This window comes from Anguilla rostrata, chromosome 10 (assembly GCF_018555375.3).
Source record: "Anguilla rostrata isolate EN2019 chromosome 10, ASM1855537v3, whole genome shotgun sequence".
NCBI classification, from domain to species: Eukaryota; Metazoa; Chordata; class Actinopteri; order Anguilliformes; family Anguillidae; genus Anguilla; species Anguilla rostrata.
The window spans coordinates 37,087,051-37,101,750 of NC_057942.1; the positions used below are offsets into that span (position 1 = coordinate 37,087,051).

At 44.6% G+C, this 14,700-nt stretch overlaps 1 protein-coding gene across 1 annotated transcript; it reads right to left on the reverse strand.

Moving 5' to 3' along the window:
* Positions 1 to 25: 25 nt before the first annotated feature.
* tmc2b (transmembrane channel-like 2b) lies at positions 26 to 14,659 on the reverse strand. The gene is made up of 20 exons (XM_064296849.1): positions 13,303 to 14,659; positions 12,815 to 12,856; positions 11,954 to 12,488; positions 11,067 to 11,219; positions 9,330 to 9,420; positions 8,856 to 8,937; positions 8,304 to 8,410; positions 7,617 to 7,715; positions 7,151 to 7,293; positions 6,615 to 6,762; positions 6,002 to 6,196; positions 5,033 to 5,212; positions 4,444 to 4,602; positions 4,080 to 4,208; positions 3,071 to 3,138; positions 2,549 to 2,788; positions 2,288 to 2,413; positions 2,048 to 2,126; positions 1,205 to 1,328; positions 26 to 774 (listed from the first exon to the last, which is right to left on the reverse strand). Exons 1-20 carry the CDS (start codon positions 13,343 to 13,345, stop codon positions 530 to 532), a joined length of 2,988 nt encoding a protein of 995 aa, XP_064152919.1. The 5' UTR covers positions 13,346 to 14,659; the 3' UTR covers positions 26 to 529.
* Between the last annotated feature and the right edge of the window lie 41 nt (positions 14,660 to 14,700).

Here is a 14,700-nt window from a genome sequence, read left to right on the forward strand (position 1 = left end):
ATAACAACAGTGCTGCCTTCGAGAATGATTTGTACAGATTTATACAGCATGTGATGGGATCACAACATAAACCATGGATTCAAATTTACATCTCAGTTCTGTCATGGTTTGGATAATTATCTGACCAATCAGATTCCCCAAAATAAATGTGTTCCCTCTGGTTGTTCCCTCTCATTCACACAACTATTGGCAAGATCATCACACCCCATCCACTGATCCATCATCACAATCCAGCAGTGCTAATTCATACTATGTACAGCTTACTGTCATTACTGTTATTAGGTATGAATGCTTTGCATGTTCTGATGGTGTAGTTACAGTTTCCACCTGACCTCACTGACAGTTGTCACAAGAAAATACAGGAAGCTGGGTCGCTGTAACTGCATTTAAGCTTCAGGGTGCTTTCCGAGGCATTCTTCAGTTTTTGAAGCCTTTGTGTCTCTCTAGACCCTGAGAGTCCCCATAAGCCAGATGAAGCAGAAACACTAGAGGGAGACCAAGACTTGGCGAGAGAGCGTGTGTGCTTCTGCTAACGTCTAGGGGGCTGTCCCCTCCCCCTTCCTCGTCCGGGAGGGGGCCCCTGCATGCGAGGGTGTCCCGGGAGGTGTCCAGGGTCCCGGGGCCCAGGGGGGCGGGTCACGGGCACGCGGGGATTGGATGCGGCCAGAGAAACGTCCTTCTGTAGGTTGACCCCTCCTTTCCCATTGGATGCTGCCCCTGGTTTCCCGGATACCTTAGGGGACTTGGACTTGGCCCCCTGCTCGACTGCATTATCTTGGAAGAAGAACATGCTTTCCCATTACTGGAACTAATAAGGTTTATTACTTTACTTTACTTTAACTCGTTAGATGCTGGTAAAAATGCAAAAAAAACACTGCAGCAGAAACTCAGAAATTATGTGAAATTTCTATGAAACATGCTAACAATCAAAACATGAGTAATCTTCTGGAAAACTGACTGCAGTCTACAAGTTTAAAGTATTTCAAATATCTGACCCAGGTGTACTTAATAATAGAATTTCATGTGCATATCGCAGTTGGTGCACTTTCCTGTATGTAATTTTACCACACACGCACATGCACTCAATTCTATTCCCAAAAATGGTGCTGATATGCATTGACCTGTTTTGCAAGCTTTAATAGGCTAGCTCACAAAAAGCACAGCGTGGATGAGGTGGGGCCTCGGGGGCTGGGTTTGGGCTCACCTTCAGGCTCCTCAGAGACGGGCGGGGGCATGAGGGACCTGTTGGGGAGCAGGTCCTCCAAATCCTTCATGACCTGATTGGTGCTGTCCTTGTTGTTCCTCCGGTTCTTCTCCTCGTCTCTTTGCTGAAGACAGAACCGCGTGGGAGAGCAGAGAGACAGGTCTGCTTCACGGCTTGTTTCAATTAAATGTCGATGAAAGCAGTCGTTGTCTGCAAAGTAGCTGGTGTTTTATGAAGACAAGAAAACTGAAGATTTCCTGAACCACAATTCCAAATCATTTCAGCTGTTGTTCCCCCTCAATACAACCCCAACCTTCCTCCTCAACCAAGAAAGGGTTCGCAGATGAGCCAGCCAGCAGCCCGAAGCTACTGTACCTCATATTTTAATGAGCTAGCAAGCCAGCTAGCTAGCCCTTCCTAAGCATGCACTACCATCACGCTAACGCATAAAACTGAAGTAGTACAGAACGAAGCACACATTCACGACTGATTTGTGAAAATTGCTGCAGAAGGTCTGCAATCGTAGGTCATTGCCCAGGTAACACAGCTGGTGAACTATCAGTCTGTCTCTTACTGTAACTGTCACCTTTCATTACACGGCCATTCATATTTTTATTGTGCAGGTGAATGCTGTTTGGTGGTAGGACTGCAGTCACAACAAAATAAGTATACCTCTCCGTTCCTCTGTTTTGTTGGCGTATGCTGAATTGTTATTATTTTCAGGAACATTACGTTAGGTTTTCAGGAAGAGTTCCAAGCTGTTATTTAAGAGTTCTGATCTGGTTTTTATTTGTGGTTAGAGTTCTGTGCTGTATTTGAAGAGCTAGCTTCATTCCTACTCACCATCTGCATCTTCTTCTTCAGTTCGGCATTAGCATTCTGATAAGCCTTTGACACCGAATTCAGGTAGTAAATGGCCAAGCTGTCCGTGATGATAAATACATTTGGGCACAGTCAATATACACAGTTTATTTCATAAACACATGTTCAGATGATATATGACCAACAAAACATAATGGGTCCTTAACATCTTAATATAACTGTATTTGTGTTTGGATCTGTGTGTGTGTGTTCTATACTCACACCATGAGCAGCACTGCTGGTATGATAAGTCCAGGGTTAGATGCATAGCTGAACAGAGTCCCCATAAATGCCGGGAGGTCCCTCTCTATGGTCTCCATTATGACATCATACATCTTCTGCCTCCCACTGTTCTTACAATTGAGGAAAATCACAGACCAATCAAACAAATAAATCACAGACCAATATAACACAGAATGCAAACCAAGTCACGCAAACCTAAGGATCACTCATACGTATGTACACATGCACACACACACACACCTGAAGGGGCCGCAGTCGAAGGAGGGGGACAGGGTCATGATGGTGTAGACCACAGGCAGAAGGCTGAGGAACAGCACCAGCAGCAGCAGGCCCATGTAGAAGTTGTTGGAGCGGGAGGCTTTGAAGACCCGCTCGTGCGGGACATTGCAGGTCATCACTGCCCAGCACTGGTAGTACATGGACGTCAGAAGGCGGAGCACGTTGATCCCCACCAATCCCGGGGCGTAGAACGCTCCCATCCTGAAACAGGCAAGGGAGCATGTTCTGTGATGGACACGACCCGGGACAAAATGGCTGCCCTGCATCAGCCAGATAGAAGCTTTCCTAATCTTCCTATTTTTTCCTATTTTTCCATAAATTGTCTTTGTCACACACTGTCTCTGTAAGAAGACCTAGAAACATCCAACAAAAGTTTCCAGAAAACAAATCATTAGTACTATCCTGTGGTGTTGTATTTACACACACACATACACACATATGTTTATGTGAAATTTACATGTCTTTTAAAATATATATACTTACCAAATCATCCCTTGGTTGAAGATGAGTCCAAGTACATTGCCACTGATATCAAACTCTCCATACGATGGCTAGAACAGTTCAGAAACAAACATATATCTGTTAATGTAACATTACACTACTTCCGATCATTTATTTTAATTGCCCTGCTCAACTGGTTTAAAATGGATGATTAAAGGTGCGGTAAGTAAGTTTGAAGAAGAAGAATTTGTCACACAGAAAATTTTTAATTTTATTTGGTTCTGAGAGATTTGCAAGCTGCCTCTCTCTCCTTTCCTCTTCTTCACCCTCTCTCTCTCTCTCTCTCTTCCCCTCTCTCCCGCTCTCTCTCTCTCTCTCTCTTTAATTACCTGTACCTGACAGTGTCTTGTGTCAGCTTGGACGTGAGGGATCAGCTGGCCTCTGTACTCTGCCAGATGTCACCCCACAGTATTGAATGACATGGACAATGGACCCGGGGAGGGGGGGGGGGTAGGGATACACACACACACATGTACACACATGCACACACACACACACACACACACACACGCATGCACGCGCACACACACACACACACAAAGTAAGCTTCTGATGCACTGAAAGGTTTAGGTGAAGATACCCAGACAAAATAATATACGCAATTTTTTTTAAAGATCACGTAAATAACAGAAATTAGGAATCAGTGTTTCGTGATGTCCATGCAATTCACAATAAATTCAAATATGCTTGTCTGCAGGAAAAAGTGGCAATCAACCTGCAGAAACAGCTAATCACATTGCCAAACCAGCAAATCAAACTGCCAAACCAACTGGCAAACAAACAAACCAAACGCTAATTAAAGTCAGAATTCTGTCCCTCAGACAGAAAATGAAGCTAACAAAGATAATGACAGTATTTGTCTGTCACTAAGACCTGAATATCACTGCTGTAAAAAGGAAGTGGTACTTGTGGGTATTTTGGGGGGAAAGGGAGGGTGAGCAGATTGAGGGTGAAGGGTGAAGGGCGACGTGTCTCGGCGCGTCTCACGTACGAATCCGGCCTCCAAGTCCCAGCACCAGCAGTAGTTCAGGAAGCGCACAATCAGGGCCCGCAGGAAGTCCCCGATCAGGATGGTCAGGTACGTCACCTGGATGTCAGAAACGGTCAGCTTCACAAATTCCTGCAAAAGAAAACATTTGAAATGAAACTTTCACAGAAACATCACACTTGTAAGAATACATCGCAAATCCTTTGTTCAAAAATACAATGGGGAGAGTTACAAGGTTTTGCATGTACACCTGTCCCATTTAACAGATTTTTGAATATTGCACCAAAAACACTATGTACACATCATTAGGTATGAACCGTGGGAACTACAATCCAGTGTATTCTGGGAAAGGTCCAACGAGCATTACTATGCCAACGGCGGTCTCCCAGCACGGTCCGCGGATGACGTCGGCAGGGTCGATGTCGGGCGGCGGGACGTCCGTGGTGTTGTAGTGCAGCGAGTAATTGGCGTAGTACTCGTTCAGTGCCCAGACGGTGGCGTTTTTGATCGACTTCTCCTTCTCCAGCTTGAAAGAAAAGAACATCCAAAAAAAACGCAATCTTACAAAAACATCAGGAAAACACCCCTTCCCACATATGAGAGTGGTTATGAGTGGTTATGACAGGCCTTATGTCATGCTTATAGCTGCGGTATGCAGGCTTTATGGAGCAAAGTTCTACTATTCATGTGAAGTTATACGCCAAAAAAGTTCTACTCCATTTTATTTTTCAGTTATATCTACACGTCTTATTTGAATATGCATTTCTGAGGGCTGTCAGTGTTTTTGACAACAGGCTACACAGCAGAAGGCTACCTGGCATGTCCCCAGCGCACACCTCATTATTATGGACTCTCCCACCGGTTGACTTGGCACAGCCCGGTTGAGTGACAGCCCAGGTGAGCCCGGGTGAGCGACAAAGCCACCGACCCCCTTCGTTTGTACGCGCCCTCGTTACCTTGGCGTTCACTTCGTCGAAAAGGGCGAAGAGGAAGGTGTAGAGGTTTCCCAGGAAGAGGGCGAAGATGCGCGCCAGCTGCCACTTGAGGGCGATGCGGGGATGGTACTCCTCCAGCTCAGCGATCGTCTCGAAAAGGGGCGGGCACACCAGCCCCAGCAGTGACATCACAAACTCAACCTGGAAGTAAAAAAAAAAAAGGTCTTACTTTTAAGAATAGCTAAACAAAACAATACTATTCACAACATTATTTTGGAAATTATCTGTTCTTTTTTTGTTTTATAGATTTTTTTTGGTTTTTACACAGACTCGTACGCATTCTGATTCTTCACATCTAAATCATAGAAAATACTTTTGGACCTTGACGTGCTGAGGAAAAAGATGTTTGAGTACTTGGACTGCTTAAAAGAAGCTGAGTCTTTCTTTGAAAAGTGAATTTGATCCAACACTGCCATCTGCTGAGACTCTCTGTATGGAAATATGACAGTATCATTTCTGAAATGTGACGCAACTCAGGGCTTTCCCCAGGAAGCCTGTGTGCTGTGGCATTAACAGCCAATAACACAATAATCAAGAATGCTATAGTATACTATACTATACTATACTATACTATACTATACTATATGTTTATCTTAATTTTACACTGTATCTTTACACAGATTCTCCATTAACAGCTCTTTAGACATGATATTAGCTTAATTTAGCAGACACTCCAAACCACAACAACGTACAATGCAGGAACAAATAAGCACATACACCTGAGTAAACGCAAGGGTGCAAAGCGACATAGACCTGGCTAAGAACACCACCAGGCCAGAGAGAGTGCACATGCAACATCACCACAGCTGCTGACCAAGAACCAGGAAAAAAGCTCTGGGGACAAAGTTCTGCCAGGAAGAAGAAAGTGCCAGTGCACGCAGGGGTGCTCAGAACAGCGTTGGGGGAAGTGATGTCATGATTTTCTTTTACCTCGTTCTTCTGTAACCAGGTCAGCTGATCCGCATCCATGTCGGCGAACTCCTGTGACCTTTTCACCACATAGTAGATGAGGTAGCCACTTCCTCCCAGGCTACAGATTATCAGGACGTTGGCCAGAACACGCAGGAACCTCCGTAGATGGATATTTTCATCCTTCTGGTTCTCTTGTTCGTCCACAATAGATTCCTATGGCCATTTACAAATAAAACAAACAAAGGTCATCATTATAAAGAATTGGCACAATTAAGGAAAAATAATTTATCGAAATATTGCATTGTTTAATTCAGAGTAAATCCAATGGAGTCTTTTTTTTCAGTGAATTCAGGTCAGGGAGCTCGGCTACAAAACAAACACACAGAAGCATCGACTAGTCAATCCATCCTTGGTTTTGTATCGTGCCATTTGCATGCTTTTACAGAGTGAAGGAATCAAAAGTAGAGCAAAAAAAAAAAAACCCCCAATCAAGCCCAATATGCAGGATCTCAGGGTCTGGAACACATTAATCTAAAGGTCAATGCCCACGGGCGCCGTTTCTCCTTTTTTTAAAAATGTCCGCCGTCTCAGCGGGGTACGAACTGTGCGTTCCCGGCGTTGGCGCCGCTACCTTGAAGCTGGTGGTGATGGACGCGAACTTGTTGTCGGCCGTCTCGGCGTTGCCGATGAGGTAATCCCAGCTGGTGAAGAGCTTCCAGGCGAAGGTGAAGGCGCTGTCCTCCCCTCCGTCTCCCCCCTCGTTAGAGTTCTTAGCCATGCTGGGGGGGGGGGGGGTACGGGCAGAGAACACTGAAATTAGTGCGGGATGAAGCATAATTTGTGTGTGATGCTAGGAAATGCACAGGGAGCAGTGCGGTGTTTCTCAGAGGCTGCAGGTTCAAATCCCAGACACAGCATTGCCGTTGCACTCTTAAGCAAGGGTCATAATCCTGAACTGCTTCAGTCAATAACCAGCTGTGAAAATGATAAATGCAGTATAAGAAAAGAAGGAAAAACACGTGGCCAGTAAGTGCAGAGGCTGCAGGTTCATATCTAATGTGGGTCTGCAAGGAAGAACAGAAACGCTTTTGGGATTTAGTGCCAGAACACAGAAGGACACCATATTGGGAAGACAGAATCCCCGCCCCTGTAATTACTGGCACTTACGTTCTGATCACAACCATGAGGCTGTATCCAAAGGACCCGACTCCCACCAGCAGGTAGGACAGAGGGAGCCGGAACTTCAGGAAGCCGATCGTTCTCTGGTCGTTATAGAAACCGTAAAACAGAACAGAATACTTGCAATAACCCTGTGGGGGAAAATTAAATGATTAGGTCAGTATATTCCAGTCATGTCATGACAACAACACATGTTTTTCATATTGGAGAAAAACATGTAACTAACCAAACTAATATTTGAACGTTACCTCACTGAAATTATTTATTAAATAAGAAATTACATGCAAAAAAACACTTCATATTAATATATACCCAGTGATCAAGTAATAAAAACTGTTCAGAAAACTTTACATTTCTGGGATGTCAAAATCAAATAATTCTTTCTGCTGAAAAAATAATAATAATAATGATAGAACCATAAACTTAAGTAGAGCCACTAGGTTACGATCCTCACACCAAAATCTAAGAGGACAGAGAAGTCCATGGCTCTGGCCTGCTCTTCCCTGGGCACCGTCTTCCTGGGAATGGTTCCGTGTGGAAGCCCCATCAACAACTGCAAGCACAGAAACACAGCTGAGTTTAACGACAAGGACAGGCCATTCAGCCTGACTAGCCCAAGTCTATTGAGCTGTCAAGAGTAGAGCGATCCAGTCTGGAAGGCAAATATGGGGAAGGTTTTGGTTATAGCCAGTCAGTAAAACACCCGATTCATCAAACCAAGTTATAACCATGGTCATGGTAACTCGTTAACTGGTAACTGAACAAACATATTTACATTACATTACATTTATTTATCAGACGCTTTTATCCAAAGCGACATACAAAAGTGCATTTCATGGTCATGGACAACTACAAAACACAGGTTCAATAAGGTATGAAACTAATTTTGTACAGCTATTTCAAGCCAAGAACACAGTTCGGTGAACACTATTCTGACCTAACTTATGCCAAGCTAAACTAGGTAGAAGAACAAGCTACAATATTAGGACAAATACAAATGACCAAAAGTGCTTGAATGGGGTACATGTAATATTTGAGTATCTTTGTTTATTCACAAATGAAGAATGTTCAGGCAGCATTTCATGCCAATGAGGGGAAAACAGGACATTTTTTTAAAGACGGGATTATTATTGCACGTCACCTCAGGGATCACGACCAGGCCGAACATGAAGCCGAAGAGGACTAGGTTCATCCCGTACATCCACCGGAGGAACAGGAAGTAGGAGGCAACAGAGGAGCCAAAATGGCCTGCAGAGAGCAGAGAAACAGCCGGACAAGCGGAGTGAGATGTCACACGGGCAGACACGGTGGCACAGTGGTTAGCACTGTCGCCTCACAGCAAGAAGGTCGTAGGTTCGAATCTCAGCTTGGGGCCTTTCTGCGCAGAGTTTGCATGTTCTCCCTGTATTCGCGTGGGTTTACTCCGGGTACTCCGGTTTCCTCCCACGCTCAAAGACATGCATGTTAGGTGCCCTTGACCAAGGCTCTGGCGTCAGAACTGGAGTCGGTCCCCTAAGTGCTGCACTGTGGCACTCCTAAGTAACTAGGATGGGTCAAAATGCAGAGGACAAATTACCCCACGGGGTTTCAATAAAGTATATCTTATCTTATCTTACATTCCATCAGCTACTTACTCATCTGAATAAATTCGACCTCCTGCTTTAAACTCCATTTTCTTTTGCTGAACACTCACTTTCAACTTCTTTGATTTTTCTTTCCCAGGGAATGCATGCCGTCTTAAAATTTTCAAAATCTCTGTTGAACTTGATCCATTTCTGAAAGGAAAGGGGAAAACAACTGGATTTAACAGCCTGACAACAGCAGTACCAAAGCATGGTGATTCAAACAATCAGTCACAGAACAACTACTGGGTAGAACAGTTGTGTATTAGTAATCCTTAATTTAGACATACTTCTTAAATTCTCGTCACTCATTTTTTCACTTTTATCTTTAGTATTATTTTGGATTTTTTTTTTCTTTCACCTTAGTATTACAGTTCTACAATGGCTGTTGGGTTTCTTAACGCTAGACACTCTCATACTTCAGATTTTTTAAATTATAGTGCAATGTTGTTAACATGTACTATTAAACGAGGTGAGCACTTTAATAACAACTGAAAGGGCAGTAGAAGATTGTAGGTAAACGACTGAAACTGCGGGGAGCTCACCTTTGTCATCATCACTTTGTAGGCGTAGAGCTTCCTCCCTTTTCCTTTTCCCAAAGCCCCTTCGAACTTCTCCACAAACTGCTGAGCTTCTCTGAAAGGACAGTGCAAAAAAAAAAACTTCAAGTTTCTATCTCTCAATAAACATAAACCATAACAACTGGTCATGTAGCAACCAGTGAGCGGAAGCAAGTAATCAGAATATGCGGGACCCCAAAGCGTTGTTTAATGATGAAAATGCGTCATTCAGCTCATCTACACTATAAAATGTCATGTGTTAATTCAGCTCTAACAGAGTACATATGAGTCCAATGGGGGCCATACGTACTCTGTAAGAGTTAATTTAACATTGAACATTTTATTGTGTCGGTCTCCCACAAGCAGTTTTACAGGGTGATCTTATGGTGGTATTTCTTAAAACATGGTTTAGAGATTGCAGGCATAAAACAAGCAGCATAGAGATGAGAAATATAACCTTATGAATGTAATCACGCAGAGTTTTAAAATAAACCTCTGTGGACAAGTTTACATTACGTAATCAGTCCTTAAAGCATTCATGAGCCATGTACGACACCATTAACAAGACGTGACAGCTTCATATTTAATTCATAAGAGAAACAAGGGCTTTGTTAAGGAAGACCCCGTGAGTTATGTTAGATGTCATTTTCAGACGTGACATAAGCACCAGGTCAACTGACTTCATTTCAGCCCTTCACATTTCCACACAAAAACTTGTGAATAATTTATAAAGATATTTATATATATACCATGCTAATGAAGGTGTTATATATGCTCTATATATACTTTGTGTTAAGTGTGAGTACAATGACTTTCATGACTCTGACACTCAGTCATTCCCCTCTGTCAACATTTTGTTCCAAACATTCGCTTAAAAATACTGCTTAATAAACAAGTTGCGTGTTTCCAATTATGTCAACAGTGGCATTTTCATTAAATGACAAGCCTGTCTCCAAGAGAGCTATCTTACAAAATGCCTGTGCGTTGATGAACTGCTGGCTCTTCATTTAATTTCCTATGTGCAGGACTAGCTCTGTTCACCCCGAGCATCCTGCTAACAGTTCTCCCAGCGTTCTGCAAGCGTTCTCGCAACGTTTTTACAACGGTGACGCAGTAACCTCAGGATCACGGGCAGATAACAATCGAACAGAAGGCTTTTAGCATTAGCGGGCTGGGTATCTGTCAGGTAACACCTTTAAGGCGAAGGCACACGAGGGAGAGCTCGCAGGTGTAAAGTATCTCAGGCGAAACCTCGCCCAGCCCTACTTCAGCCTGCAGATAAGACTGGGCTCATCCCTGCATTCATCAATATCATAACCTCGCAACGGATCAATCAAGGCTTTGGTCATGGGCCGGCACCACAAAACTGCTTAAGACCAGCTTAAACAGTTATTAAATAGACTTATTTTGCCTTTAATACTAATTTAGCAATATTTTAGTTAATTAATTTAATTTGATTGTTTTAGTTAAGCAGCAATTAACAGTGAATGTACTGGAGAAAAAACTGTTAGCCTCTCTTCTGCTGGGCTTTGTTTGAAAGAAGACTGAATTTTACACTGAAACAGTGCAGAAAACAAAGTCACCTGTGCTAATTCTATAGCTATTGATGGCTGTATATAGAGGGGCAGGGGGAGGCGAATAGGTGTTTTGGTCAGAGGGGCAACAGGATGGCGGTAACAGCTAGCAGGACAGTGGTGAGAGGGGACAGGACAGAGCCGTTACTTTAAGCACTTGAGCCTCCTCTTCATGCGCCAGGGCTTGTTCCTCATGTTGGAGATGAGCTTCTTCTTCTCCTCCACCTCCTCCTTCAGCCGCGCCATCTCCCCCTCCGACAGCGACTCCTCCTCGTCCGACTCCCCGTCCGAGTCGGAGGAGCTGGCGGGAGAGAGGCGCCACAGAGCGGGGTGAGACCACTGCAGCCCCAGATGGGTTTCTCTCAAGAGTTCATTTCGATACTCGGACTACGACTACACAGCCCATGAGACTCACTGACTCACTGACACACAGACTGACTGACGGACTGACGGACTGACTGTCTCACTCACTCACTCACTGACTCACACACTGATTCACTAACAGACTCACTCCCACACACATTCTAAATCTCACCTACTCATTCACTCCCTCACATAGGCTACTCACTCACTCATGAACATACACGCTCCCACACACATTGCTAAATGTCATTCACTCACTCACTCCTACTCACATGTTCAGTCTTTCACTAACATACTCACTCCCACACACATTCTAAATCTCACCTACTCATTCACTCCCTCACATAGGCTACTCACTCACTCATGAACATACACGCTCCCACACACATTCTAAATGTCATTCACTCACTCACTCACTTACTCACATGTTCAGTCTTTCACTAACATACACACTCCCACACACATTCTAAATGTCATTCACTCACTCACTCACTCACTCACTCATGTACTCACTGAAGCCCGGTCACACATCCTAAAAGCAGAGAGAGGCAGAGCCTGTTCCTCTGCGGTCTAACAGGGCCCATGAGGCCCGGAGCTGAGGCGTCTGGGATTCACCTGCAGGCCTGCTGCGTGTGGCATGGGGAGGGAAGGCGGGGTTACAAGATACTGCACCTGCTGAGATCGTTTTTCTTTTTCTTATCTTTCTCGTTCCCTCTGTCCTTCCCCTTCCCCTTGGCGTCCCCCTGTCCTGTCTTCTCCCTCTTGTTCTGCTCCTCCTTCTCTCTCTTGCTGCCTCCTTTCGCGTTCCTCCCCTTCTTTGGTTTCTCCTCTTCCTCGCTCTCATCTTCGCTGTCCTGCGCCCCCTTCTTCTTCTTGCCGGTCCCTTTCTTGCCCTTCCTCCTGTTTCGCTGCTCGCCCCCGCTCTCCTCATCCTCCTCGCTGTCCTGCGCCTTGGCGGATTTCTTCCTGCTAACTTTTCTCCTCCTTGGCGGGTCCTCATCCTCCTCCTCATCCTCCTCGCTGTCCTGCGCCTTGGCGGATTTCTTCCTGCTAACTTTTCTCCTCCTTGGCGGGTCCTCTTCCTCCTCCTCCTCCTCCTCGCTCTGGTCCCTCCTGCCCCTGCGTCCCGCGGGTTTATTGTTCCTGCCAGCCGCCGGAGAGGCTCTCTGTTGCCTCCTGTTTGGCCTCACTCTTCTTTCAGGTTCCTCTGTCGTACACACACACGCACACACACACGCACACACGCACACACACACACAGGGTCAAAACCCAGGTGGAGCACTGCTGTTGTACTCAAGATACTTAAATATCCAGCTGTATAAATGTAGAATATGTAAAACCACAAGCACAGCTGCGTATCCATTATGCTACACATCTGTCCATGTTTCTCATTACGCCAAGCTCTATGTCGCTTACCCTATCAGCCCTACCAAGTCAATATAAATATACATGACCAGATTTGACCAGCGTAATTCATAGCATAATCCATCTCAAAACACTCATCCTGTCCAATTAAAACTCAGATAAACTCACCTTCATCCTCGCTCTCCACCTGTCCATCAATTTCCATTCCAACTGGGGTTCAGAAAACATGTTGTTAGCAAATACCACAAGCGACATACATCTGTGATCATATAATACACATTACAAGACATGACGCTGCTGTAAATACTCATCAAACAAGCAGCGGAATAGACTCGTTCCTGTAGGATGCACACACTCTGGTGTTTTCAAATGGATTTAAACCCATAACCCTCACACACAATATAATCAGGCAGGCAGGATGCCTAAGAAGTACCAGTGTCTTGACTTTTCTGTACACTGATTATTCTCAACTTTACTTACAGAGAAAATAAACAGAATGGCATATGTAAAAATGTCTTTACACAGTAAAATGCCCAGTGTTAAATCAACTCTTACAGAGTACACGTGGCTCTTGCCCTGGTCCCGAAATGGGACCATATGTACTCTGTTAAGAGTTAAATTAGCACAGGACATTTTGCTGTGTAGATGGTACGTACCCTCTTCCATTCGTATTTCGATTTCACTTTTCCTTCGCGGCATCGTTGCGCAGCTTCACGCGGGATGGCGGGATGGCGGGATGAGGGGGACGCTGAGACTGACTGACAGGGGAACTCGCGGCGCAAAGAGAATGCGATGTGCTCACTTGCCCCGGACACACCTGCTGTTTAGGGTTTGGCCGCAGTGTCTCCACGGCGACGACTCCAATGCCGTGGCAACGGAGATGATAATCTGAGCCGCGTTCGGTTGTGAAACAAAAGGGAATGTGAAATGGAGGGGCCCTGAAATGAAAGACCACGCAGAGGTTTCCAGTGCACAGGTGACCAGAGTGACGCACGCAGACATGCGTAAATCCATACACACTGCTGCTCAAACACAGGTAGGCAATTAGCATCCTCACACATGCACATGCACAGTACACAATCTCTCTCTCTCTCTCTCTCTCTCTCTCTCTCTCTCACACACACACACACAAACACCCACACACACACACAAAAGCACATGCAGTCATGCACACAATTATTCTCTCTCTCCTCACACATGCACACACAAACACACACACACACACACACACATACAAACACGTAAACAATCTCACTCTCTCACACACACATGCACAAACACATACCCACATGCACAAACATACACACAGAATATCTCTCTCACGCACAGAGAGAGAGAGAGAGAGAGAAAAAGAGAAAGAGAGAGAAACACAAACGCACACAGTGGTAATGGAAAGTAGACGTGATTTCCGATTAAAAGGAGTCCTTTCAGAGCACAATGGACTGGCATCCATTACATCATAAAGATCATGTCCACGCTGGAAACGTAGCGCAGCTGGCAGAAACCCAGGTATAAAGTTTCCCCTTAGAAATCTTAACCAATGATTTGTTTGTCAACCAAAACCTTCGCATCCATGTGCCCAGTATTGCCCGCAATCATGAGTAGGCTACAAGGGACACCAGCCCTACAAACCATAGAACAGGTGGTTACATTTTAAAGACTGAATAAAAGCTTAGACATGAAGGGGCATATAATTATCATAAATGGTTGATTATTTTTGCGCAGTGGGGGGAAGAATTTTGGTATTGATGTTTCGAGTAGCTTACATTAAACACATTGTAGGCAACATGATTGAAATTAGAGTCCATATATCAGTTCAGTTTTTTTTTTTAACATCATGTAATATTCTTTATACCTGTGCTCTATTTAATTTAGACCAACCCATGTTTCTCGACAGAGCAACATGTCCAACCTGACCTGATTAATAATGGAAAGAAACAGGAACCCTGTCCACTAATGCTATGCTACCAAAGCCGTTGCACTTGCTCAAATTATGCCTGGTATCAACGTGAAACCCGACCCTGCCACTTCAGTCCACTTCTGTAATCCCTTTA

Coding starts and splice junctions, on each gene's coding strand:
- tmc2b (XM_064296849.1), bottom strand. CDS start 13,345: ATGCCGCGAAGGAAAAGTGAAATCGAAATACGAATGGAAGAGG. Junction 5,213..6,001: donor CCTGGTTACAGAAGAACGAG/GTAAAAGAAAAT, acceptor TTTTACTTCCAG/GTTGAGTTTGTGATGTCACT. Junction 775..1,204: donor CGTCTCTGAGGAGCCTGAAG/GTGAGCCCAAAC, acceptor TCTTCTTCCAAG/ATAATGCAGTCGAGCAGGGG.